This window comes from Hevea brasiliensis, chromosome 10 (assembly GCF_030052815.1).
Source record: "Hevea brasiliensis isolate MT/VB/25A 57/8 chromosome 10, ASM3005281v1, whole genome shotgun sequence".
NCBI classification, from domain to species: domain Eukaryota; kingdom Viridiplantae; phylum Streptophyta; class Magnoliopsida; order Malpighiales; family Euphorbiaceae; genus Hevea; species Hevea brasiliensis.
In genome coordinates, this window is record NC_079502.1 from 7184475 (window position 1) to 7212324 (window position 27850).

At 34.2% G+C, this 27850-nt stretch overlaps 3 protein-coding genes and 3 non-coding genes across 15 annotated transcripts; 3 read left to right on the forward strand and 3 right to left on the reverse strand.

Annotated features, from left to right (window-relative positions):
- The first annotated feature begins 9758 nt into the window (after positions 1–9758).
- On the forward strand, positions 9759–11041 carry LOC110671817 (uncharacterized protein At4g13200, chloroplastic). The gene is made up of 3 exons (XM_021834406.2): positions 9759–10137; positions 10233–10387; positions 10602–11041. The coding sequence occupies exons 1-3, from the start codon at positions 9831–9833 to the stop codon at positions 10866–10868; spliced, it is 729 nt and encodes a 242-aa protein (XP_021690098.2). The 5' UTR covers positions 9759–9830; the 3' UTR covers positions 10869–11041.
- Positions 11042–11204: 163 nt separating this feature from the next.
- LOC110671809 (guanine nucleotide-binding protein-like NSN1) lies at positions 11205–15320 on the reverse strand. 2 transcript variants are annotated; one of them, XM_058129094.1, is made up of 10 exons: positions 15132–15320; positions 14992–15022; positions 14651–14895; positions 14106–14238; positions 13817–13981; positions 13422–13639; positions 12895–13159; positions 12339–12518; positions 12003–12214; positions 11205–11743 (listed from the first exon to the last, which is right to left on the reverse strand). In XM_058129094.1, exons 2-10 carry the CDS (start codon positions 15008–15010, stop codon positions 11366–11368), a joined length of 1815 nt encoding a protein of 604 aa, XP_057985077.1. In that variant the 5' UTR covers positions 15011–15022; positions 15132–15320; the 3' UTR covers positions 11205–11365. The 2 variants fall into 2 exon arrangements, with proteins under 2 accessions (XP_057985077.1, XP_021690087.2); XM_021834395.2 differs by having other exon boundaries at positions 13817–13990; positions 15132–15319.
- A 419-nt stretch (positions 15321–15739) lies between these two features.
- Positions 15740–15812, reverse strand: TRNAR-UCU (transfer RNA arginine (anticodon UCU)). The gene has a single exon. It is a non-coding gene; the product is annotated as a tRNA-Arg (tRNA).
- Positions 15813–16089: 277 nt separating this feature from the next.
- Positions 16090–16161, forward strand: TRNAW-CCA (transfer RNA tryptophan (anticodon CCA)). Its single transcript has one exon. It is a non-coding gene; the product is annotated as a tRNA-Trp (tRNA).
- An 854-nt stretch (positions 16162–17015) lies between these two features.
- On the reverse strand, positions 17016–17100 carry TRNAM-CAU (transfer RNA methionine (anticodon CAU)). Its single transcript is given in 2 exon segments — positions 17016–17051; positions 17063–17100. It is a non-coding gene; the product is annotated as a tRNA-Met (tRNA).
- An 888-nt stretch (positions 17101–17988) lies between these two features.
- LOC110671825 (uncharacterized) lies at positions 17989–26500 on the forward strand. 9 transcript variants are annotated; one of them, XR_009140669.1, is made up of 9 exons: positions 17999–18200; positions 18380–18544; positions 19052–19360; positions 19515–20222; positions 20321–20445; positions 23546–23753; positions 24907–25160; positions 25954–26080; positions 26154–26296. XR_009140669.1 is itself a non-coding variant. In XM_058129101.1 (8 exons), coding segments are annotated over exons 4-8 (639 nt in total). In that variant the 5' UTR covers positions 17999–18200; positions 18380–18544; positions 19052–19360; positions 19515–20171; the 3' UTR covers positions 25955–26305. The 9 variants fall into 9 exon arrangements, 7 of the variants coding, with proteins under 7 accessions (XP_057985083.1, XP_057985084.1, XP_057985081.1 ...); XR_009140668.1 differs by having other exon boundaries at positions 24907–26080; XM_058129101.1 differs by having other exon boundaries at positions 25954–26305.
- The last annotated feature ends 1350 nt before the right edge of the window (positions 26501–27850 follow it).

Genomic DNA, 27850 nt, shown 5'->3' on the forward strand with positions numbered 1-27850 from the left:
TGTGTGCTGGGTATGGTTGAGGGCTCTAGAGAAACAAGTTCTATTAATGGCCGATTGCAGTTTAGAAGTCCTTTTTAGTGCATCGTCTCTTGGGTATAATGGTGGTTCTGCATGGCGAAAGTGTCTCTCTTGCATGTCGACACCATATTTTGGCCGATCACCTAGGTCAAGGGACTTTAAATTGACTCCCAGTCGACGTCCTTCGATCACAAATGACTTTTCCAAACACATCGATTGCTCGATCATGAAATAAACCGATCCCACACTTAATAAATTATTTTCCGATGTCTTATCAGAGGGGTTCGAACCAATTTCAGGTCTCCATACCCTCCAGTCTTACCTCTCGATCTCTCTTTATAAATTTGTGGAAAGTCATTTAGCTAATGCTAGAATCAGGTTCCTCATTTGTATGTCCCAGATATTCCTTAAAATAAAGTTAAGGTTTTTGTCCGATTTAATGATGATTCCGATCTTAAGAATTTGAGTCAAGTCTTTCCAATTCTAATGTTCTAAAGTTATACCCTGTGTTTGGTCATGGCTTAGTCCGATCTCATGCTTACATCCGACCTCTTATACTTAGATTAATAGTTGCTTTTAAGTTTGAGGTTCTAATACGTTCAAACAATCAATTACTCATACAATTGGGACGCTTTCCGATCTCATCAAGAAATTGAACAAAAAGAAAGGACTTCATTGCATCTCAAAATAAAATTTACAAGTCATTCGGCTGGAGGGTCTCCCCCAGCCTGTTCTCCAGGTACATCAATGTTTCTCTTATTTTCTCTCTCTCTCTCGGGCTCCTCCTCGCTACCCTCTTCTTCTCTAGGAACAAGATCAACCATCCAAGAGAAGTCTTCCCTAGGATAATGCCTTTCAAGCTCGGCCAGAAGATCGCCATGTGCATTCACATAAGTGCCAGCTTCCCTTGTCACGGCCTCCTCTTCTTTCACTTTGAGCTCCTCAGTAAGGCGAGCGACATCGGTAGTTCGGCAGGCCCGAGCTTCCTCTAGTTCACGCTCCAGTTCGGCTATCTTGTCCTCATAAGATTTTGTCCAACCCTCAATCTCGGTGATATAGTCTTGAGCAGACGAAAGTTGAGCCCGGGCAGAAGTGGCGTCCTGGACCGCCTTCAGAATTTCCTGCCTCAGGAGGTGAGCCTTTTCTCTAATTATGTGTTGGTTCACCAGGCTCTCCATGCTCAAGCTCATCATCTGAGCTAAGAGATTATCAAGGCTATCCGGGGTCAGCCTGTTCCGATCATCTTGAAGGCATATGGTGGCGCCCAGAACTTTGCCCAAGCCTAAATTCCCTCGAACTGAGCGGTTTTTCTCGAAAGAGTGAATGAGGACCTGGGCGCCACGAAAAAGGGTCCTTACAGCAGGTTGAGAAGAGCCTCTCTCGACACTTGAGGAAACAGGTGGAAGTGGCAGTTCTTCCTGTTGAGGAGGCAAAGGAGCGATCTCCACCTCGGGATCGGTTGTTCTGAAGGTCGGAACGAAGAGCCCGGTACTTCTCCCGATTCTCGCCTTAGCGTCTGAGATGCCACGGCGATCTTTATTTCTCGCACCTTCCAGGAGACCTCTCTTTTCTGCTTGCGGCTCTCCTTTACGCTTTCGCCTCCAGCCATTATTGCACGGAAAAACAAGTTAGTGAGATCACCTGAGTCAGGAGGCTAAAGGTTTAGGTTATACCGATCCCGGGTCCGAGGTCAGAGAGCTGCAGTTCATAATCTTCATTGGCGATCACCCTCGTAAGCCACCATCTCAGTTCGGCCATTACGGCATATGGGCAAGAATACTTTTGGGTGGCCGCCTGCTCCTTCAATTCCTTTACCATGGCGTCCTCGTCTCTATTCAAAGCGACCTCTTTTGGAGCCGAGTGGACCAGGTATTGCCAGCTGTGTGGGAAACCTTCGAAGCCATTCGGGTTCTTGTTCCTCAATATAAAGAATCGGTTCTTCCAGTTCTTCAGCGAAGAGGGGAGGTCAGTAAAAAGCCTGCAGTACGGCTTGGCTTGGAAGAACCAGTACTCGTCATCCTTCCGGCGGGAAAGTCTATGCAACTCAGCGAAAACCTTCGCTGTAGGCTCGAGCTTCTTGGCTCGGCATAAGCCCCTAAAAGCCATCAGAATCCGCCATGAGTTCGGATGCACTTGGGCTACACATACATGGTGGAACTTCAGAATAGCCTTAAAGAAGTCGTCAAGCGGGAACCGAAGCCCGGCTTTTAATTACTCTTCATACACCATGATCGCTTCATTTTCTTAAAAGAAGTGATAAGCTCGGAGATCGCCACGGCATCTGATAAGCTCGTAAGAGTCTGGCCGAAAGTTGTACTCTTGACTAATGGATTGCAGATCGGTTTTCTGGAGAACTAACGGCAACTCATCCACGAGAAGATTTTCTTTCCCCGAAGTAGAGGCTCGTTTGGATTGAGCCACCCGACCGCGAGCTGGGGCAGAGTTTGTAAAAGGTTTAGGTCACCCACTTGGCCTAATTACCTCAACTTCGTCCGATTTCCACGAGATGTGAATGGAAGGCAAGCTCGTAGCTCTCTGACCCTCGGCGTCACTCATTTTCAAAGAAACCAAAGAAGTTTAACTAAGAAAAGAATCAAAACCCTTACCGGAATGTGATCGATGGCGGAAATACTTGAAGAAATGAGCAAATGTTGAAATTGCTAGCAAAGTGCTGAAAGTGACATAAGGGAGCAACTGATTGATCCTCCCCCTATTTATACCCATATGAGCATTTAATGCTCACGAAGTCCCAAACGGCGCTTCAGTTAGCAGAATCAACCCGTTTTCCTGACACGCAGCGGGAAGGTTCCAAAAACACAATAATAAAATCGAATAAAATGAGATCGGCTAGCTAGGGTTATCGGATTGTGCGAATTTTTAGAGCCGCAGATCGGCTAATGACGATTTAGTTAGAGATCAGATTGGATATGCACATCAGAGATCGGAAAAACAACCAATGCAATAATTAAATAATAACCTTCAAATAAAATTTCATTTCATTTCCAAAAGGTCAGATTACATCATTTGGGTGATCTCTAAAGATCGGCACTACATCCTACCTAGTAAGGACCTATGTCAAAGCCTAGTCTTGTGGCTGAATCAAAAGATGTGTTTGATCAGAAAGCTCGCCACAAGTATTGGATAGATGTGCAGCTCAGATGGGATGACTATGACTCTCATGACGGTGAGCAGAGTCATCATCTATGTCATCGACTAAAACCGAACTGCAGTCGGGATGCCCGATGTGGTGAGGAGCCAAATGAACTTCAAGAGACGGTCACTGACATTAAGATTGAAATTAGCAGTACTCTTGCCTGAGATCGGCCCACCAATTATACTGGTGGACCGATTCGAGATCGGCATCGTCGTTTTCGATCTTGATCGGTAAATTAGTTCGGTTCCTTCACTATCATCAGATATTATTCCCATGTTTCTCCAATCGCCGAGATCGTAAATTTTCAGTCAAGGTGCAAAGAAAACAGTCGAAAAAAGATCAAAAGCAGTCACCATGATCCGAATTATCACCGGAGAAGCTAGAACAGGAGAAATGGAGAAATGGAAGGAGGAAAAGTGAAGTGTGGAGGAGTTTTTTTCGCTGGTGCATATATATAGGGCCTGAACATTTATTGCATACAGAAACCAAAGCGGATGCATCGGTAACCGAAAAATTAATTGCTTTGACTTAGGTAGATCAAATAAAGAGGAAAGTTCTAGAATGAGGAAGATCGGGAAGCGATGAGGGACCCGATATGAGAAAGATCGGAAAAGAAGAGGGTCATAATAGAGAGATCGGAAGGAATAGAGATCGGAAAGCACGGATGAGGATGAGATGACTTCCAATAACTCTTTACATAATCAGAGTCGAGGTAGTTAAAGCGTTGCAGGCGTGAGCAAATCTTCATCGCATGCCTCATTTGCAGAATCGCCCACATTGCTGACAGATGCCAAAAACAGTTATGACATTTCTGTACATCACAATCTCCATCATTGATCATACTTGCAAGGACGAACCCGAAGCCCTTGGATCAAAAGCAGACAACAGGTTCGATGCTTTTCATTCCTAGCCCTCAGATCCATCTTGTAAGGCAAGATCCTGAGCCGTTGGATTAGGAAGAGAAAGGACGGATATTATGGATAGGATCCCAGCCATCCATTTTAATTCTTTCTAATTCTCAAACATTGAATCATGTCCTTTGAAATCCAGATCTTCCGTCTCCACAGAAGAGATCCTGACCCTTCATTAGAAGCACCTGCTCCTATAAATACCGCATGCACATCGTAGAAGGGGCAGGCAAAAAAAGGTGGTGGTGATTATAGTGGAAAGGCTCTGAAATCTAATTCAGTCTTGCTACTTTGCCATTCTGAGCTTTCCATAAACTTTAGAAACTAGTTTTCTTAAGTATCTCCATTGAAGGAGTCTTGGACCCTGAAAGTCTTCATTTTTAGTCTGTTCATTACTCTGCGATAGCATTTTTTTGTTCTGTTTCGTCTTCATCACCCTAATACCAGCATATTATTCTCCAAGCTTAATCTCATTCCGACCCGGTTACCATCGCTTCAACTCAACTACATTCTGACCTGATTCCTGTTATTTCGAGTAAGTTTTAGTCTTTTGGCCATTGGTTTCCACCTCTACAAGATTTGTGGACACTAGAGTTAGCTCAAGAGCCTCAACCTCCCACAGGTAAGTGTCTAGACTATTATTTCGCTGGATGCTCGTGTTTCAGTTTATCTGTTTTTATTTTTCAAATTTCCATCAAGTTCAGTTGCACTAAAATCCCAATGTAGATTATTCAGGCCGATAGTTATTTCCCGATGTTTACTTCTTCTATTCATCTGTAAACTCTATTTATTTCTCCTTAGTTTTCATTTCCTTCAAAAATAGGTATTCTGGTTATGAGCAACTTGTAGGTAACTTAATAAAATATTGGTAGAAGTATCTTAACGTGAAAGTTTTTTTTCGAACAAATAAAAATAATCAAAGGTTGAATAGTAGCTTAGAGGAAAAAGTTATGAGGTCAGGCTACTAAACGAGTCCAGGAGATAGCATAATAGAGCGGGAATCGAGATAAGATCGGATCCCAGACTAGTAACTGAAAGAGATCGGATATAGCTAGCCAAAGAGTTTTGACAAGGTAATCACCTAAGAGATCGGTGAAAAGTTCGATCGTATATCACGAACATTTTAAGAGATCGGGGGAGAGTTCTTACTTTATTCTCATTCAAATAAAACACGGAGATCGGAGGAGAGTTCTTATTCGAGATCCTTCATTTAAATTTTTAAATCAAACACTCTAAGAGATCGGAGGAGAGTTCTTACCCGATTCTCATTTAAATAAAACATGGAGATTGGAGAAGAGTTCTTATCCAAGATCCTTCATTTAAATTTTAAACCGAACACTCTAAGCGATTGGGGAAGAGTTCTTACCCGATTCTCATTTAAATAAAACACGGAGATCAGAGGAGAGTTCTTATCCGAGATCCTTCATTTAAATTTTTAAACCGAACACTCTAAGAGATCGGGAGAGAGTTCTTACCCGTTTCTCAACCAAAACCTCTATAAAATATGTGGAGATCGGATGAGAGTTCTTATTCGAAATCTCCTACCTAAAACTCTTAATAAAACATATCTAGAGATCGGTAGAAACTTCTTATCCGAGCTCTCTTAACGAAATCAAAATTAAAATAACACAACTCAAATATACAAGATAACTTTATTTGACACCTATTCACCAAAGGGCCATCTTGCGAACTCATGTTCTTGGGCAAGCCAAAATAAGTGAAATATCAAATACTCCTTTATTACGCACAAAGGATTAACATCATCACTATCTCAACCCTCTAATTATCTTTTTAATTTATGAAGAGCATAATATTAAATTTGTTTACCCTCGTTGAGGGACGAGGCGGGGTGCCTAACACCTTCCCCTCCCGTATACGGACCCCGAACCTAGAATCTCTTTTATCTTTTGAAGTGGTTTCCTTTTAATTTGTTTTCACAAATGGTTTTCTTTAATTTTTCTCAAAATTAAAGTGAATACTTCTTACTTTTCCTACTTCGGTTAAGAGCTTTCGTCCGAGTGATCGCAAAATACATTGCAACATTGCATTTAGCTGTTTTCGCATCTTCGAGTTCTGCTTCTTCGCTACGGCTAGGAAAGCCTTTCCGATGACTACGATGTGTTAGCTTCAATCTATATTTAGCTCTTTTGAAGGTGGCAAGCGCTGATGGTGGCTGGCAGCGATTTTATTTCAATATTCCCATCTTATTTTTCTAGGATTTCTAGGAATGTGTTGGGTTTGATTCAAAATTTTGATTTGCTGGTTTGAGTCTTTAGTGTGGTTTGATTTAGTTTGTTTTATCTAAACTTGTCACCAACCATAGTATATGGGCTCTTCCTCTTTCTTCATATATTTTATTTTAGATTCAATAGGTACCTTTGCCCTTACGGACTTTTAATGCAAGTTTGACATATTAAAAAAAAAAAAAAAACATTTCTTTTTATTTTAATTGGAAGCTGTCTTCGTACGAAATCCTGTGCCGTTCCCAATATATAATACTATACTAGCTGCCAATTTTGTTGTCTCTATGTTGAGATTGACATCAATGTGTATTCTTCTAGGTGCACAAATTTAATTTAATTAATTTAATTTTAAATTTTAATTAATTTAATTTAATTTTATATTATAAAATTTTAATTATTTTAATTTAAAAAAATTTATAAATTATATTTAATTATATATATTAATTATTTAATTTCATTGATTAATAATTATTAGGTTCAAATCAAAGTCAAAATTAAATTAAATAATTTAAAAATTTAGTCTAAATTAAAAATCAATAAAAGAGATAGAAGGATTTGACAGATTAATCTTCAGGGTCAAGAAACTACAGGAATTTTCAAGTACTGATTTTTTTATTTTTTAATGTGCATATTACATCATTATCTAATTTATAATCATGAATTTGGGTTTAAAAGCAATTGGCTACAAGTTTTTTTTTTTTCTTTTTTTTGCAAATGAGAAAACTGAAATAAGGCAATTTCAATATAAAATACTTGGAAATAAATCTGTTATATTAAATTTATAGAACTATCCAAGTCGAATTAATTGAAAATTGTAATTGCATTTACTATAATCTATTGCACATTTAGGGGTAAATTTGAGAAGTAAGAGCAATGTTCAAATGCTTGAATATGATTTATTCTTTGATGGGTAATAGCTTATCTCTATAGTTTTTAAGAAAATGAAAGAATGGCAAAGGAATCGTAGAAAATGTTTCATTTATAAGATGGGTAACAAGTACGGATATATGGCAAATAATTTAGGTATTCAAATCCTAATGAAATAGGTGTTAATAGTATATAATAATATTTGAAAAATAATATTCATGATGAGTTTAAATTAAAATATCATTTATCTAAATATATTTATATAAATAATTAATTAAATATAAAAAAAATATTTTTTATAATAATATTGATAAATTTTATATATTATAAATAAATATAACTTAAATATTTTATAAAATTATTAAATTTTTAAAATATAAATTATTAATTAAAATATATAAAATTAAGTAGATTCATATATTTTTTAAGTAATAATAATTTAATTTAAGATAGATTCAGATGATTAAGATAAATTTTAATCAAATTTAAAATAAATTTAAATATTAAAAATATTAATTAAATTTAAATAGGTTATTTTCACAAATTCCATACATATTGCCATCCTAATTGTAGGTTGCTTGTGTGGATGTTTTCCAAGAATAGTTAGGAAATTGTGGTTAGTTTTTTCTAGGAAACTTCACTTGTAGCTTTCATTGTGTATTAATTGTTGAAGAAAATTCAAAATTTTTTCCTTATGTATGTTTCATGAGGAATCATTAGTTAGTACATGAACATATTATTAATTAATAGAGTTATGGAGATTTTGCTAATTAATTAATAATTGACTAATAGAAATTTCACATTGTAATGATTGTTTTTTGGAGGGGTCAAATTGTAATGATTTGTTAAGATTGAAGGTAACAATCTAAGGATTAGTTTGGATGACAATTAGGTTTGCTTTCCACATTATTTATTAGAGATTTTTTTTGTAGAACATTATTTATTAGTGTTTGAATCATAGAGTCATTTGTAAATTATATAATTTAGGAGAGTTCAAATCCTAGGGTAAAACTTTAAAGAATCTATTTTTTATTTTTTTATAAATTTTTAAATATTTATAAGTTTTAAAAATAAATTAAATTATTTATTTATAATTTTTTTTATCTTTTAAATTAAAAAAAATAGAAATTAATTTTTCATTTTGATATTTATACACTATTTTTATAAATTAATTTAACCGAGTACTTTATTATAGTATTATATATAAACTAAGTTTTAAAAATGACTTTATAAAAATGTGTCACATAGCTTAAAAGAATGTTTTAAAAAAAATTTCATATGTCATAATAATTTTTGTTATCTTTATTTTATTTTTATATAAAAGATTAACTTATTATATTAAATATAATTTTTATTTATTTTTTTAATTTTAATTCCTGAAATTTTATCACACATAAAAATATAATAACCATTTAAAATACTTTTTACTATATCCTTTAAATATTTATAATTTCAGATATTATAAAACTTTACTCATCATATTATATATCTCTAAAAATAATCACTTTTTAAATAAATTTTCAGTCATTAAAAAGAAGGAGAATTATTTTTTAAAAAATTATATATATAATAAAAAATTATTTATAAAATTTGAAAATTTATTTATTTTTAAATATTTCTTATATTTAAAATTTAAAAATTTTAATAATGATATTTTAAAAACCATCATGTGTCATATGTGTTTTTTCTTTTTACTTTATTATCATTTTATTAGTCTATGTCAACTAGTTTTAAAAATATTAATTAATTTATTTATTTATTAACACCTGAAATAAATTATAATCAATTAAAAATTATATAATATAATTATAAAAATATATATTAAATTATATTATTAAAATAAATAAATAAATAATTTAGACAATAAAAAAGCAAAGTGACTAATCCAATTTTAAAATTCAACCATATACTTTATTTAATACTCGTTTCAATAATTTTAACAATAAATATATTAATGAATTACTCTTTTTTGTTAAATATCTCAATTACTTATTAGTTATTTTTTAATTAAATATTGAAAAATATTTTTTATAAAAATATTTTTTATTATTTAATTATAATATTATTAAAAAATATTTTTTATTAAATTATTTTATGAATGTTTTAAATATTAAAAAATATTTTCGTGCACAAAAACTGTCTCGCATATGTATGAGCTAAATATTCAAATTGGGTAGGGTTAGTTCAACTGATCAATATTTTAGGTTCTGCAGAAAATATTTTTTTCATTTTTTAACGTTAAGAATATTTAGAAATAAAAAAGTTAATTAAAAAGATTTTCTTAATAAAATAAAAAATTAAATTATTTTTAAAAAATAATTTTTTTAAAAAGTAAGTTATTTTTTAAATTTTGATAATTTTATTAAAATTAAAAATATTTATATATTTATAATATAATTTAAGGATTAAAATATAATATTGTGAAATTTATAAATTAAATAATTAATTTTTTAAAAATTTAAAAATTAAAATATAACATAAAGTAAAATTTAGGAATTAAATTATAAATTTTCTTTGAAAAAAAGGGTCTAGGCCAACCCAATTGCAGATCCAATTCTAAGGGAGCGGGTCATACCCAAACCCACGCAACCTGCGGCCGAACTCTGGAAGAGGCCAAGATTTTCAGCTTTAGAGGTCGTTATGAATGACGTCGACAAAGACAGGTCCAAGAGGAAAACAGCGCAGCAAGACAAACAGAAGTACGCTTCCGCTGCCAGCATGAGTGGGGTTTTGGCTTCCCCACTCTTCCACTTCTCTTCTCTTCAATCCAAGAACCACAGTCCTACTTTTAGCTATGGACTTTATCCGCTTGATCCCAATACCTCGTCTTTACCGGACACAAAGCTCAAGAAACAATTGGGTTTTCCCTCTGGAACTCCAACGAGACAGCCCCATGGAATCAGCGTCCGATGTAATAGCAGCACCAGACCCGGCAGTCCTGGTTCCGGTACAATTATATGCTCTTCCCCTTTTCTTATTTAGTTGCGATGTTGACAATTTGAAATCATGGGACTATAGTAGAAATTCCTCATAATTCTGCAGGCGATAATGAGAGCAGCAGTGTTCTGGATGCATTTTTCTTGGGAAAGGCTTTAGCTGAAGCAGTTAATGAGCGTATTGAATCTACTGTTGGGGAGTTTTTGAGTGCAATTGGTAGGCTGCAAGCTGAGCAACAGAGGCAAATTCAGGACTTCCAGGTAGTAAAGGTCTATTCTTTTATATTCTTGCTGTTATTATATAGAAAGTACCCTTTTTCTTTGAGAGAATTCTTGTCATTCTATTTACAATAGAAGATACTCGAATGAACTACTCTAGGTTTTGTTCAAATTTAAGAAAGATTTAAGCTTGAAATTGGATGATTATTGTTTTCGAGAGCTGTCTATTCTTAGTCCATTGACTATGCATGTGCAGGTAGATGTGTTGGAAAGAGCCAAAAAAGCCAAGAAAAATGCAGCAAAGGAAGCCTTGGAGGCACAAGGACTAGTTCCCAATGCTACTGCAGTTGATCCAAAATTGGCTACTTATGGATTTAACTCCAAAACTTCATCATCAACCTCCAAAGCTGTCACTCCTGCAAATTCACCCTCATCTTCAAATTCAACTGTTGTCCCTACTGCTGAGACGCGTCTAGATCCTGCTGCTAAGGGCCCTGCTTATGAGGTGATAGATGATGACTGAAGTTGTAGCTTTAAATTCTACATACCCTATATTTTCCATCAGATAAATTTAAGGCATGGCATCCCCTAAAGATTTATAGTTAATAAAAGTCTCGGTTCATATGAGAGACCGAGAGAAGGAAGTTATATGTATCTTCGCAATCTCATATGTGAAACAGTTTGTTTTGATCTTTATCACTTCAGTATTCACATTACCCTTACACGAAGATTAATATTATTCCATATGAAAGTTGAAGGCGGTTAGCCTCACTTAAGTAGTTCTCCCGCTGGATTTAAGCTGCTCTACACCATCTATATTAATTCATTGGGTGATAGAGATAGAGACATCAGAGAGTAGTTCTGATTGAAATAAAAAGCTCTTTCTTCTTAACAAAATTTCCTCACATTGATGCAGAGTTCATATTTGGATGTAATTGTTGCCCACTTTAAAAAAATTATCATAAAACTCTTAACTAGCAAAATAGTAACTCTACTAAAAAATCATGGTTACTTATTCCGTCATTCATCATCAAACTTGACACCCGACATTGGCACCTCACCGGTAATTTGATCATCATCATCATCATCTTTTTTCCCACTCTCATCTTCCACATCGATGGCAGAACCCTTTTTCTTGACGTAATCCACTTTGAAGTCATAGTCATCATCCATTGCATCCACTTTCACTGCTTTTTTCCTCCTTTTCTTCTCTGCTCGTTTCATTTTTGTATTGAGCATACCTTCTACTGCATATAGCTTCTCATTTTGTCGGCTATTTGTTGTCTTTGCCTTGTTCTCGTTTGCATCTTCTTCGGAACTCATAGACTGGTCTTCACCATCATTCATATGTTCAGAATTTTCATCACCTTGAGTTGATGGCTGGGTTTCCACATCTCCCTGATAAGTGAAAAAGCAACCATTAGTAAAAAAAAAAAAATGATTTTGAAAGAAATGAAATCAAAATAGATTGCTAAATTAGGCTCTTTGAGAACTAATATCTTCCACAATCGGAGGAAAAAAAGAAGCAAGCCTGATTTCACACAGTAATTTACCAAAAGAACTTCTGATATTGATTATCAATCAAATATCTTGAGGTTTATAAAAGGATTACCCCCAATGTGCATATTTAACAGTAACAGCAAAAGAGAACACAAACCTCTATCATACTTTCATCGAAATTGATTGGACAACTAGGAGGAACTTCAATGGGATGGAAGTCATTAACAGATTTGAGGCTCCCAATGAATGAGGATTCACCACTGTAAACTTCATCAACATTAAATTCCTTTCCAAGCTCTGAAACAATCTTAGCCTCCAAAGGTTCGTCTTGATCCCTAGAGGGAGGCATAGTGTAATATGGAATTTTACCTGAAAAATGCCAAATAAGATAATCTTTTAAATCAGAATTGAATTTCACTTTTAGAAATTATCATTTGCATCATGTTTCTCTTGGATGCCTCCATTTATGCATTAAAGTTCCTAGATTGCATACCCTCATTCCAGTCATGCAGAACAATTCTAGCAGCAGCTTCAACATCCACAATACCACCCTTTTTCAGCCTACCCCTGACAGTAGCCACCTTTTGCAGAAAGTCATCAACTGATTCAAAGTTTGGTATCTTGTATAGGGTTACCAACAGTCTGGCCGGACAAAGCTTGAGAATTTCTTTCACTGTGTTATCAAAGAAACACAATGAGCAAGAGAAACACAATAAGCATCAATAAGCTATTCAAGTAGTATCAGAGCATCAAAATAAATATTGACAACATGTAAAGTTGACATCTTCTTGAAATCTATGTTAATACAAAGAATTATGTCAGCAAGAATGAAAGAAGGAAGAATAATAATAATTACATCCAGCCTAACAACCCAGTTTGTGGAATCTTTATCATAAGAAGATAAGCAAGGGAAGAGGGGGAGATCTTTGTTTGCCTAAGAAGATAAGACCATTATATCTGAGGGTAAATGTCAGGAAAAACTAAAGGCACAAAAGCAGATTAATTGGTCTAATACAAAAGAAAAACATTAATATAGAGGGTTAAATTACCTGGGTTAATTGGATCATCTAGCTTTTCAATCCTTTTGCAATTGCGAAGAGCTATAGATGCATCATTCTCCCCAGACTTGAGCAATACAACACCAGGACAATCCAGTAATTTAACATTCTTGTCTAGCTGAACTTCTTGCATTGATCTTGTTAGCCCAGGAGTAGCACCAACATTGACAACATGACATCTCTTTAAGCTGTTAATTAGACTACTCTTACCAACATTAGGCAGTCCAATGACACCAACTGTAATAGATTTTTTGATCTGCTAGAAACCAGGGTATGTAACAGTTAAAAAAAAAAATTTCAAAAACCATATTTATAGAGTGGCACAACTTTACATATAAGAATGCTAAAAGAAAGTGGAAAATCTGGTAACTGTGAGAATGAGAAAACATCCAGTTGGCATATGTTAGACTTTAGACTTCGATCTTACCATTCCCTTCGCAAAAAGAAAGAAAGAAAGAAATAGAATAGCTCAATATAGAGGAAAAACAAATAGAAGAAAACCCTGAAGATCAACATACATCATGACTTCTTGAGTAATTTTTCAGCAATTTGATAAGGGTTTCAGCTCCAAGACAATCACTTGTTTGCAGAAGATTGCTGGTCTTTGCTGTTTTTGAGGAAGATTTCCACCCTAGGTTTGATCTCTGCTCTTGGGTACTACACTTGAAGGCAACTGCAGGCAATTCTTCTCTAAGATACTTAAGCCATTTTTCAACAGCTTCTCGAGGGACAAGATCTGCAATACCAGAATAAAATCAGCAGCATGATTCTACAGAAGTTACAAGAACTGATGATGCTCCACAATATCTGACCACATTGTAATCGATACATTCAAGTAGCAGCCCCCTCCCAAAAAAGAAAGAAAAAAAAAATTGTTAGATAGATGAAGAAGGTGACTGAGAAGAAAAATTACCAATTTTATTTAGGAGCAGCACTAGACGCTTGTCATGACCTGATTTCATCACCATCTTTTCCATATCAACACAACGGGTACCAAGGGGATCTCGGGCGTCAAGGACTTCCAATATGACATCTGATTCTTCAATAACTTTCACCAACTCCTTATAGAATGCCCTATCTGAATTGTCTATATGGAAAAAAAAAAATTTGCAAAATGCAAGAGTATACATGAGAGTGGAATCTACAAATCATCTTCAATACTTTCCACATATAACAAGTGCCTTTGTCAAGAATCAGCATACCACGATTTCTGGCAATTCCACCAACATCATCATTGCCATTTTGCTCTTCAAAATTTTGTTCTTTTGCTGAAGCTACATCAGCAAACTTAGAGATGTCATCATCCTCGAGTAACCCCAACTTCCTCTTTTGAGCCTGAAAAAGTAAATGGAGATCTATTACCAGTAGGAGACCAAAGGTATAGGACAGCAACAACAAATCCTTGCAGCTCTAAGGCATAAATGTTAAAAACTACAGAAAATGACTTCAAAAATGCACAATGACCTATCTATGATAAGAACTATCGCTTCTTGCATTTAATTGAATCAGTCTTCCTCCTTTAAAACAAGAGATATAACTCAATTGTGACCTCAAGCATGGTTCACATTGGCATAAAACGCTGTTTTTTGAATTCCAAACAAGTAAAAACTCCTTTGTTAATAACACACAGGTTTATCTTAAACAAAATAGAAGCTGTGAGAATAAATCACAACAACAAAATCAATTATTAAATGCAATAATAGGACATTGCAAGCAACACCAAAAATTAAGCAAATTGAATCAATACCCTCTCCTTGCGAGCAGCTTTCTTTTGCTCCAATTCCTCAAGAGCACGAGCCCGACGGGCTTCAAGAGCCTTGAGCTCCTGTTCCTTGAATGGCCAATCATTAGGAATACCAGGATCCTTCTCGACCTTGCTTTTTTTATTCAATCCCAGCTTCTTCGCCTCCTTGGCCTTCTTTTTGTGATGCTGCCTCACCTTCCTTAAAACCTTATACTTCTGCCTCAATGGAATTCTCTTACTTTTACTTTCTATACACCACCATAACCCACAAAATAGGTCACAAACACAAAAAAACTGAAGATCCAATAAACAAAACTGCAATTAGAGAAATGGGTTTGCCTTACTTTTGCTCTTCTTCACCATATTTGATTCTTCCTGAAATTAAAATAGTGCAAAAAGAGCATAATACAAAATGAACATAAGTTGAGCAGAAAAAAGAGAAGCTCTGATGGAAAAGAAGATATGTAGAGATATAGAGAATCACCTGGAAGAGAAAGCCTGGAGAGGAAACTAGATAGAGGGGAAGAAAGAGAGAATGTCGCTGGTTTATGCTAGGGTTTTAAGTTTTAACAGAGAAAAATGGGAAGGAGATGACTGGAGACTGGAGTCGACACTCGATTACTAGGGTTTTAGGAGGGGACAGTTGAATTCGGTGATGTCTAATGTCTGGTGTGAATATGGATGATCCGATTTGCGACCCATTCTAATACATGGGCCCATGTGAGAAGATTGCAACCCGAGTGGGCCGAGCCCAAGCAAAAGGCACTTGGCAAAAAAGGTAAAGTGGGGTGAGAGAAGCTCGAACTCTCGACCTTAGGATAACCCGGAAGCTATGAGACCTAAGCGCCAGCCAACTGCGCCACCGCCCCATTTCATGGTAACTTATTAAAATATAGTTTATTGTAAAAAGTGCGAAAACAAATTATGTGCCTCTCTCATGAGTAATATTAATTATTGCAGTTAATTAAAACTACAACAACAAATTTAAAAAATTAATTTATATAATATTATAATTAAACAATTAACTCTTGTTGAAATTGTAAAATAAAAATAGGACCTCAAATTAAGAGTAAAATCGAAATGGAATAAAAACACGCCCAGTGGGACTCGAACCCACAATCGCCTGATTAGAAGTCAGGCGCCTTATCCATTAGGCCATGGGCGCTTGCTTTTTTCATTAACAGATCTCAATCTATTCTTTCTTTCTCTTCGGTGTAACACCAATCACCGCGAGAGTTACTGTGGCAGTCGTTGACGAAGATAATGAAAATGGGAAATTGGGGATAACCCATGTCCATGATCTGATATTGAAGAGATTAATTGAAATCATATGGAAATGTGTGGACTCTGTTTAAGCTTTTCACTGGGGAATTTTTAAAATATTTATCCGTCAAGACAGATTCCAGTGTATTTTTAATTTATCATTTGTAAGAGAACACAGTGGATCCGTGGCGCAATGGTAGCGCGTCTGACTCCAGATCAGAAGGTTGCGTGTTCGATTCACGTCGGGTTCAATTCCCTGTTCAACATTTTTGTTTTTTGTTTTTTTTTTTTATATATTTAATTAGCTTAGAAATATTTGCAGGCAGAGCACAAGGTTCAATCAGCATCTGGCCCAGGTGAAGGAACAATGCAGAATCCATCAACTACTGGTGGTACCAGAAACAACACTGAACAAGGCGAAGAATGATTTGAAAGCTCTTGGATTTTACGCAGGTGCAGGGACTGGATATGGGTCTAATGACAAGTAAATCTAGGAGGCATGCGTATTTGCAGTTGTTGAACAAGATGGACCAGAAACGACACTGAACAAGGCGAAGAATGGTTTGAAAGCTCATGGATTTTATGCAGGTGAAGGAACTGGATATGGGTCTAATGACAAGTAAATCTTGGAGACATGCGTATTTGCAGTTGTTGAACAAGATGGTAAACCAGCTCTACAGAGCTATGATCTAACAAATTATTCTTCTTTTCTGTTGTTTCCATCTCTTGAATGCGTTGCATGTAACATGTGTTAATAATAAAGCTTGTTCAAATTTGTGTCCTAAACAATAATGGATACCAGGAGGCATAAGCTTAGCCTTAGCTTAAATTCCACTTGTTCTTATGCATCTGTCGCGCTAATATGAATGGCCAATGGTGCTATGCAAGGCTGAGTACAAAAGCCATTAGTTGTGGAGGGTGGCCAACGGTCATCGTGAAAAGTCGGTTCGCAGCTGAAGGTCGCTCTGGCATCAAGCAACACCATTTGTAAGTAACAGACTCAGGAATTAAACCTTTCTGCAGCATTGCTTAGTTAATAAATTTGATCTTACAGTGTCCACTGATCGATAAATCATTGCTAAAACCATCATAAAAAAAATTGAAATGGGGTGAGAGAGGCTCGAACTCTCGACCTCAGGATTACTCAGAAGCTATGAGACCTACGCGCTAGCCAACTGCGCCACCACCCCTACATGTTCTTAGCATTCCCAATTTTAAAATTTATTGGGTTTGTTTCTCCGTGTAAAATGATTTTTAAATGGTATTCTCACTGTATATAAAATTAGTCTCATTAAGACGCAAATTCAATATTTCACAACTTTAACAATAAAATTCATTAATAATAAAAAAATTATTTTATTCGTGAAAAAAAAATCTTTTGTATGTTCTAGTGATGCTTTATGAATTTTTTTTTTCTTAGGGATTTTTCATATTTTATACTATTACTTTATTCACAAACAAAACTATCTTCATATATAATTTTAAAAAAGAAAATTTTAAATATATTAATTTATATCAATCCAATTGGTATATTTAAAATCAAATGTGGAAGGGAAATTCATTGCTAAAAAATAAATTTCTTCAAAAAATTCAAGTTCAAAACAAATAAATAAAAATAGAGAAAAATATATATAAATTTAAATTTTAAAATAAACATATTAATATTTCAAGAGCTAATTTATTATTAATTTCTGTGAAATATTTTCTTAAAAAATATTTTCTGTATTTTTGAACCACTGAAAAAAATAATATTTTCTTTCTTATCAAGGAGAAAATTAATTTTTTTTAAAAAAATGACTTTTTCAAAAAAAAAGTTAATTTTTATTTTTTATATTTTAATAATCTTATTAAATGTATATATATATTATTAATTTAATATTATAATTAAATAATAAAAAATATTATTTATAAAATATTTACTATGAAAATTATTTTTTATATATAAATTATTTTTTATGAAAAAAATAAAATCTTAATTACTAAACTTAATTTTCATTTATTAATATATATTTTTTTATTAAAATTTAAAAAAGAGCAAGCGAGACAATATTTCATAATTTTTGGGGTAATTTTATCACTTCTATCAATTAACTTCATCTCTAAAAATATTCTTAAATTTTCTATTTTACTTTTAGCGTGAGAGGGAAGGTTATTTTTTCAATCTGCTCTCTCTAGATTTGCTTTGCGCATTGTTTGTTCGTTTCCTTGTTGTAACTGGACCGGACTGTGCTTTGTACTGGAGATAACGACGACCGACCGATCAACGTTGTTTGTCGACTTCATGAACCAGGTACGCACAAATCCAATCCAAATCTTCATCCTTCTCGATTTTCAACCACTTGTGCTACGTACCTTTCTCATGAACCCTAACTCTAACTTCCTACATTCTATTTTTCACTTGCCTTCTTTTACTGTAATTGTTGTATTTGTGAGTTAATTGAACTCTTTTAAGTCTCAATTTGGGCGCAGAACTCGATTTCCTTGCCAGGCAATGTGTTGATTGGGAGACTGGAAAGTTTTAGCAATGGCAGAGTGTGCACCTTCCACATTATGTATTAAGCTGCATAAGCGGACTAGCTGTGTCAGAGGGAAGAGCTGTTTAATACGAAATTCGCATTTTAGGGTGCCACAGAGGTGTCTACTCTTTGCTTTTTTTGAACTCCCTTCTCTTTGATGTTATATGCATGGAGGATTTTGTTTTTTTGGTTGATTTGAAATTGGGATTCATTCAATATGCTAATGCCTAGTGATGGTTTGCAAAACGTTGGTTAGTTTGATGTTATTGGTAATTCTTACTTGAGAGGAAACTATATGGACTGTCATTTTGATAAGAAATTGAAAATTAAAAAAAAAAAAAATCCAAATTGCTACTTGTTTTTCCTGCTGAGCTCAACTTTTATTATTTTCTTGGAACCCCAATGATCATCCACTACACGTGGCTCACTAAATCACATACTGACATACATGTGAACTCTTTCTTTCTCTTGGAAGAACTGCACTTTTTGGCGACATTAAGGTTGGTATGGCAGCAATCAGTTTATTAGAAATGTTTTGTACATATGATTTGATTTCCACAGTGTTTCACCATTTAAATTAAGTATTACCGTTAATAATGATCTCATATGTATGTTTTGACTGCAGAAAGTATTCCCATGGAAGCTGTAAAGTTGTCCAGCTCCCTCTTGTGAATGCGTTCAGTATTGGACTCTCAAATTTGAATGCAAGTCCGTGTAAAAGGGAAAATAGGTATAGCTGCTTGGGAGCTCTGGTGGACCCTGATGGTGCTACAGCATCTGATTTGGTTTCTATTAGCGACCAGTTGCTTCTGATGGCCAGCATAGCTCTTACATATATGGCTGGTGTAATTCCTACTGATAGGCCCAATTTGACTTCTTGGAGGAACATCGCAAATAACATTGTGGTCCATGACAGCACAGCGTCTTCTGGTAGGTAAGGGTAAGGAGATAAAAATTTCAGTTTCAAGGCTTTTCTTTGCTTCAGTTATAGGTTCTTTGGCTTTCTGAAGATAACAGTGTAATCTCTTTATTTGTGTAAGGCTTTTTTTTTTTTTTACCTGAAAAAGCTATTTTTCTTCTATTCACAGTGCTAAGAAGGAAGACCATGTTAACATAAATTATGCTTGGGATGCAGTAGGGGCAAAACTCTTGGATTCTCTTCATGCTATAGAACACAATATCAATCTGGGAAACAAACTCCTTGAAATTGAGCAACAGCGTCCAAAGCAACCCTTAAGTTTGTATGCTGTATCTGAGGGTCCCAAGTTGCGACTACTTTGGGCTTCTTTTAAACAACTGAGGGATGAGGCAGGCACTGTCACTATTTTCTTTCTCCTATTATCTCTCTCTCTCTCTGTAGATAAAATTGTCTCCTAATATTAGTTTGATAAGCCAATGGAAAATAGGAATTGTTTTTCTTAAATCTGTCAGCTTTGAGTTACTTCACTAGATGGGCATCCGGGGCTTAATAATATTGTATAATATGTCAGGGCCAAATAATATTGCGTGAAATTGGTTCTATTTGGAATGGTCTCTCAAATGGGGCATGTAAAATATTTGACAGGGACGTTTGACAAACCTAAAGTATGCATTTTACCATCATTCATTAGTACTTTGGAAATTAAGGGTTTCATAATTTTTGTTCGCAGGTGAATGATGTTTTTGGTGATTGTGAGGATTTTAATTTGGATGACTGGTTGACTATTTTTCCTGAAATTATTCAAAAATCTTGTAACTGCATATCCATGGCTTGGCTAGTAGAAGAACTTCGTCTTGAAAACAAGAAACTGAATGAGGTAAAGAATGGAAAAGCTTAACATTCTGCTATGAGTTTTATTATACATTGCTGGTTTAGATTAATCTCACTCTTTCTCTCTCTTTGTCTCTTTTTCAGGCACTTCTCTCTTTGATGATTCAGAAGTTAAAGGGAGATGAAACTGTTTTGCAGACAATAAGAAAGTCAGGCAAGGAAGATCTTTATGCAGAATTATTGTACTCTCTTAGATTTGGTTCTCTCAGGTAAATTTTGGTCGTGACCATCTTGTTTTTGTTGTTTCTAGACCACTTTAAGTTCTCATATGGGTTGTATACTTGTATTTAGAATATAATAAAAGATTTTTTAGAATTGAGTTTGCAGATTGCAGTTAATTTGGGCAATACAAATTGAACTACCTTTAGTGTTGCACGGTGACGTGTTTGCTTCTTATCTTATTACCATTTTATTTACTCGTGTTATGAGGATTTTTTTTTTTTTTTTTTTTGCTGTCTTTCTCTTTGTTTTTTCTCTAGATTGACTATGCATTTTGCATATACAATTATATAGTATGGTAAACTGACTAATTGCAATGAGATAAAGTAAATACAAATGGGGATTTTAAAGGAGGAACATATACACAATAACACTTTTACTGTGGCATATTTCTAATTATGTGGAAATAGTTGGCCAGTTGTGCCTTAAAAGTGCACACTACTTTTTATAGGGTTTGGTTGGCTTTCTACTGTTTGTCTAAAGCTGAAAATGTGGATACTAGTATGGAAGCATTTATAGGGATGTCATGGTGTTAGGAAGCCATTTATGTATGGTGAGAGAGGCACTCCAATAAAACACATTTAAATCTACTATTTTTTAAGTAGACATTACAATATTTGAAAATCTATACAGCTGTAATTGGTGATCTTTGGAAACCGGTTATTTAAGAGGTAGGCTGAACTTTCAAACTGCCTCTTCACTGTGCTCTTCTTTGTAAAGGATGTTGCCAGGAAGATATAGTAATAGAGGTAGTTGATAAAGCAAACAATGTACTTATGTTGTTACATTCAGGTTTGCTTAATAGACATTGATATTATGGACATTGTAATCATTTGTCAATTTTATCCACACAGGATATCTTACCATGGTTTTAAATAACGGCGTAATGGTTGTTAGTTAAAGGTTTTTTTCTTTGTTTTTGGCTTACCGTTACCATTACCATCGTTATTTAACGAATTTTTAAATTTGTAACTTTAAAAGCCGTAATGGCCATTATTTAAAGGTAATGGTTGTAACAGCCTTTATTTTTCCAGTTAAGAATTCTTGACTTTTTTTTACCTCTTTCATGTGAAATGCAGTAGAGGGAACTTTTTTTTTGGGCAAAAACTATCTTGACTCTTTCATTTTAGCGCCTTTTCATTTTTCTCTCTGGGCAACTAGGCCATTTTCTCGCAACTTTCTCTCAATTTTCTCTTCAATCAACTCAAGTGAAACCATTCATTTCTCTACAAATTTTTGAGCTCAAGAGCATGGATCATCAAATAGATAAGGTAGTTTTGAAGTAAAGGGGATTGAAGGGTAAGTTTTTTTTTTTTTTTTTTTTTTTATAATTTAACTATTTTTGAATCAGTTTCAGATAAATACATAAATAATTAGAAAATAATATCAAAGAAAGTTTTAGATTTTAATAATATTTATTAAGTATAAATTTAGGTTTTGGCAAGATAAAATTTAAGAAAAATAAATAATTATGAAATTAACTCTTGAAATTGATTTTCTAAATTAAATAGTAAGTTTACAACCTAATTACATAGTAAGTTAATAACCTAATTACATAGTAAGTTTATAACGTAAGCTAATGATCAAAGCTTCCAGTCCCAGTCCTAGGATCAAAGTCAAGATAATCAATAGTTTCTTGGACACTTATTTTGGTGGTAAAAAAGTTAGTTATTTACATACTGTCTTCTTAGTTATTTTGGTTTTACATTGATTAATATTAGTGATGTATAAGAATAGTGGATTTAATATCTTTATTTGATATAGCTGTGCTTATTATTTAGTTTTATATCTTAGTTTTAGTTATATTTTTGAATATTTATTCATTTCATGAACTTTGCAAATTTTTCAAAAAAAATTGCATAGCGAAAGGCCATTACCGTTACGTTACGGCTATTACAAGCCCGTTTCCGTTACTCACGACCATGATCGTGAATGTGGCCATGACCATGATTTAAAACCATGCATCTAACTATGCTTAGATACTTGGTCTGCTGCATATTTGGGCGTTTCTTATAATGTGCAAGAAAAAGTTGCTCAGTATCTGTCCAAAATTAAATTGGTCTCAGAATTTTATGGAATAATAAATAAAAAGCCTTTGGACTTTAAGAAAACAAAAGGAGCCTGTTGACTTCTATTGTCCAGCCTAGCATGATCTGGACATGTTAGTGAGACTTCTTAAAATGCATGTTGATGTGCCACATATGCTGATAGATTATAAATACTGCTGATATGGCATGAATTTCAGCAATGTAAAAGAAGCATTCCCTCTCTATAATAAAGGGGAAAAAAGCCATGACCCCTTCCCTTTTTTATTTTAATTTCCATCATCTTCTTATCAGTAAATCAAAGACTTTGAAAGCTAATTTCAATTTTTTGTTTGAGTTCCATGAGTCCCAGAGAAGTTGATCAATTTCTGCAATATTCATTTTTTTTTTTTTTTTGGGATGCCCCATCCTAAATTCTCTCCACCTCTCTCTCATTAGTCCCTTAAAAAAGTCTCTTTCTGGTTGCAAGTTGCAACTCTACTTGTAGAGGCAGGGAAAGTTTCATTTATCTTATTATTTAGTTTATGGTACATCATCATCATCATCATCATTTCTTTCTGAATTCTTAGTTTGTGTTAAATATATTGGTTGCTAAGAAAGAAAAAGCAAAGAAAATGATCTTTTGAGGTTAAATTAATTAATTTGTATCTGAAGAATGAAAACATTTAATAATTATTTGAGATAGGTTAAATTAATTTATTTGTATCAGTGTTTTGATCAAAGAGAGAAGGGAAGAGGAATTTAATTTTATGTCGCAGCATGGAAATCCATTTCAGTATTTTTTTTTTGTCCAACTAAGCACTCATTATGTGCTTGTCCTCATGCATGTGCTGACATGTACAAACTGGACACAGTTGGCTCAATGATAAAGTCCAGACTCCAGAGGTTTAGTGGGTCAAATAAAAGTATAGGATCTCAATAGGCTTTTTTTGATGTCCAATGGCATTTCGATATCTTATTCCTAATTTTACTTTATATTACATTCTGAATCAACCGAATCTTGTTGTCGCTGCAGGCATTTATTTTACTAGTATCTTTGTTTTAGCAGGAAGAGTTGCTGTTATGACCAGAGCTTGTTTACTTTGCATGGAAATTCTATATTGGAAGATTTGGTAATAACTTTAGCAGATGGCATTGCCAGTGTTTATTTGAAGCTTATTTCTGTTGATGGTTATTTGTCAAATGAAAAGAACAACCTGGGAATGGCTATGTGTAATTTGTCAACCCGAGCACTCCAAAGATTGCGAAATGAGGTATGATAATTTCTTTTATTGAGCCTATTATTATGTTCAGCTCTCCATCATGCACAATTGGTGCCTTAACTGGGATTGTGGCTAGGATTCTGGATTCCTCGTCCTTGAGTTGGTTTCTTGTTTCTTCAACTTAAATTTCTTCTTGCTGCTGAGATTTGGTCTTTATTACTTACAACAGATATATTATATAGATCTTTTACATTTCATTTGCCGGTTACAGCTGTCTTGAGCTTTTCTTAAATGTGTTTATTGTATAACCTGCTAAATCTATTGTTATGTAGCAGAACCCTACTATACTGTATAGCTGAGAATGTAGAGGAAAGAATAGGAAAAGAAGAAAAGGAGGCAGAGAAAAGACAGAGAGAGAAGAATGAGGATTTCATTGATAATATTCTGGAATGACCATCTCAGAGCTATTACAGCTCTTTTTATATCCTAATTCCTGCCCATAACAAGCTGAAGATCTAGTAAATGCCTCTTAACTAATTTCCATCCAAATGCTAGCTGACTTCTGTTGACTTTTCTTGCTTTCACACCTATTTCTGCAATTCTTATTATTATCTTTATTCCTATACTGCTTCCTATGTAACATCTACATGTACCTACACATATGGAAACCTGCAGGTTAAGTATTAAAATGAGATGAAAACCTTTCTTTTTTGCTCAGAAATTTGTTCCTCTTTCTGTATCACATTTCTACTAAGCCATATTGTGTGAATACAAGAGGAAATTGTTGCTTAATGAATTTGATAGCTTAAGTGAAGTGATAATGAAATTCCATTGAAATTGTTATAGCGTTTCTTTTCTTAGTAGAATCATGCAACACAAATCAGGTGATGGAAAGGGAATTCAATACAGACTTCTCCTTTGTGTCCTTTAAGGAAATATTTTGCAATGTTTACAAATTTTCCCTACTTCTTTCCTTGTCCTTTTCTTCTTTTCAGGTCTGACAAAGATTTTATTTATTTATTTTTTATTATTATTATTATTATTATTTTTTTTTTTTTTTTGGGGTTGATTTGTTGGTTTTCAAAGTACTGGTTCCTAGAAGTTGAAAGTTGAATTTTTGCTGTTAAGTTTATATAGATATTCCAGGATATGTGGAATTTTGGCATAAATGTAGTTCAGACATCCACAATGTTATTGTTAACAGGTGGCTTTGAATCAATGGTTATATCAAAATGTGGAGGCAGTTGTATCAATGTATGAGGATCGATTTGATCTATGCACTCTACAGTCAATAGTCATTGAGGGACCAAGCAAGAATCAGACTGAAAATCCTAGTTGGTGGAAGAATCTAACTGGGAGAAAACATGGAACAATACCATGTTCATTAAGTTATGTTGTCATAAGCCAGTTCTCTATGCCTGTAAAACGGACCAAGGAATTAAGGGCCTTAACAGGGTGGTATGTCTCTATTCTTTGACCCTGCATTTTTTTTCCCTCTTGCATGTGACATAAACATGTCTTCCAGTTGGATGTGGAACTGAGGATTCATTCAAAGCAATGATGAAATATAGCTGAAACATAGAGCCTTATTTTTCTCTTATTTCATTTTCTTTACATCGTAAGGTATGTCTCCTGAAAATATCATGGTTTGAACCTGAACTTCTTAACATTGTAGATTGTTCAATATGTTTTTTTCCCATGGGATCAGAATAGGATGGTGGCTGAAGTGGAGTTGTTAACTTTTGGCTGTATAAAAGTTATTGGGAATTCTGGAAAATAAAATTTGCAATATTTTGGCGAAGTGGATGGGTGGAACAGATGAAAAACTTTTTGTTAGATTTGAAATGGTGCATGGATTAATTTCTTGAGGTAATCTATAATTGTTTAGCTGATTCTGTAATTTGATCAGGGCATTGCTAAACAGTGATAGTACCTTTAGGAAATGAGTTGTTGTGCTAGGAAGCAATCACTTTCACAATTAGGGTAATATTTTTGGATTTGGACTATTGCTGTTATCAAATAATGGTTTAGACCACGGGGATTTGGAAATTGGTTTGACATGTTGTAAAATTGCTAAAACTCTGTGCATTCCATGATCTCTTCGAGAAGAGAGGTAACGGACCTGATCTCTTCAATTATTTACAATTATGCTTAAATTTACTGGTCCCTTGCACCTTAGTGCTCTTCTTTCTTTATTGCTACCCCTTCACACACTCTTCCTCTATCTTCTTCCTTTCTTTCCTTGTTGCAGATTTGCTGATTTTTTGGTTTAACCATTTAATCTAATTGAAAGAACCAATACTTCCATGGAGCTGTGTCAAGTGCTGGGATTTTTTGTCCTACCATCCAATCATATTTTGCTACATTCTTCAACTACTGTATGATTTTTCGTGATTACAAACTGAAATATTGTCTGTTTCCCTCTCTAAATTATCTTTTATTGATTTGCAGGAGATACTACTTTAGTCTGTACCTTGAGTTATCGGATATTTCCATGCCATTGATTAGAGCTATCATCAACAAAGTTAGCAATGCCATATCATTCTTTCTAGTTTCCTTGATTGGGAGGTCATTAGGACTTATCTACTCTGGAATTAGGCAGTCCCTGCGATGGAAATGAGCTGTCATGAGTTCTTTTTTTTTTTGGGTTTCCATTACAATTTTGCTTCTCCGTGTTTTTTTTTTTGCTTGATATAGCAGGAGGAAATATGATTTTTAAACAGTCAGATTGAAACCTTCAATTTTGCGTGAGTTGCTTTAGGCTTCTGCTTCTTTGTAATAAATCTCAGTTGCATCCAGTTTGCTGCTTAAAACTTGATATTGATCTCAACTCAACACATGGCAAATAAATCATATTGAAGTTTTCAAGTATGCATTAGAGCACACTTGCAAAAGCAGTGTCCATGTTCCAGTAGATGCTTAGAACCATTTGCACCAGAATGCTTTCCTTTCTTTACTTCTTAAATTGAATTAGAATGAAGACTGAGGTGAGATTAAAACTAGGCTTTAGTGCTGATTATTAATATCATTGCATGGTCATGGAATTGCTTGATGGTGGAGACAGGAAGAGAGACGATTCAATTATTTGTACTGCATTGTGGGGAACAAAGTTGCCATATTCTCCTAAACTCCGGGTTCTGCGACCTAGATCTCGCGTTCCAAAACGTGAGACATTTGCACCCCAAATTTCTTGGGAACGCGTACTAGTTCTCTAAATTAAGTGATTTCATTTCACTATGCTCGACACAAAATCAAAGTGAAGAAGAATATTCTATTCATTTTTTCTTATTTTTTTCTCTTTTTTTTAATAAAATAAGAGTACGAGAAGAAATAAGAATAAAAAATAATAACCAATAACACTCGCGAAACCTTAAGAAGGGGAAGAAGAAATTTTTCTAGAAAAAGCTTTATATCTCTTATTCTCTCTTTAAATTACTGTTTTAATCTTCGTTGGCTTAGGTGATAGCGAATATCGGTTGTTGATTTCACATGCTATTAAGTCTAATAAAACTCATTAAGTAATTATAATGTGTTATATATACTATTGAGTTCTAAATTATAAGGCTCATTAAATATCAATTAAAAGCTCATCTATTTAAAATACTATTATTTTTTAAACATATAATTGATAAAAAAAAATTAATCTTATATTATAAAAAAAATTAGATCTTTGAATTTTTTTTTTACTAATATTAATATTTTTAAAAATTATGAAAAAAAAAATTTTATTGGTTGTTTTTAGAATAGAGATTATACTAATTAATTGTAATGTATGTATCACGAATGCAATTGATATAATTCACGTATTGCGTATTGAATTAACGTACCGATTAAATTTATTATCCGCGTACCCTATATTTAATTAAGTGGCGAATCGTGTATCCGTACCCGCACCATGATCCAAGATGTTACGCGTTCCAAGTAACTATGGTTGAGAATGCCTACATGTGCATGAGGCCTTGGGTTCTGGTTCTGTTTTCTGGAGTGAACAAGGACATGATTTAGTCAATAGGGGTCTAGGAGGGAGCTCAAGCCTCAATTATCGCCTGATAAGGTTAAGAGGTGACTTGTATTTGTTTGACCTTCGTGAGTCATTGTGATTATCCTTTCCTGTTTGTACAAAACTGCCCCCCTAGTGTCTATATGGT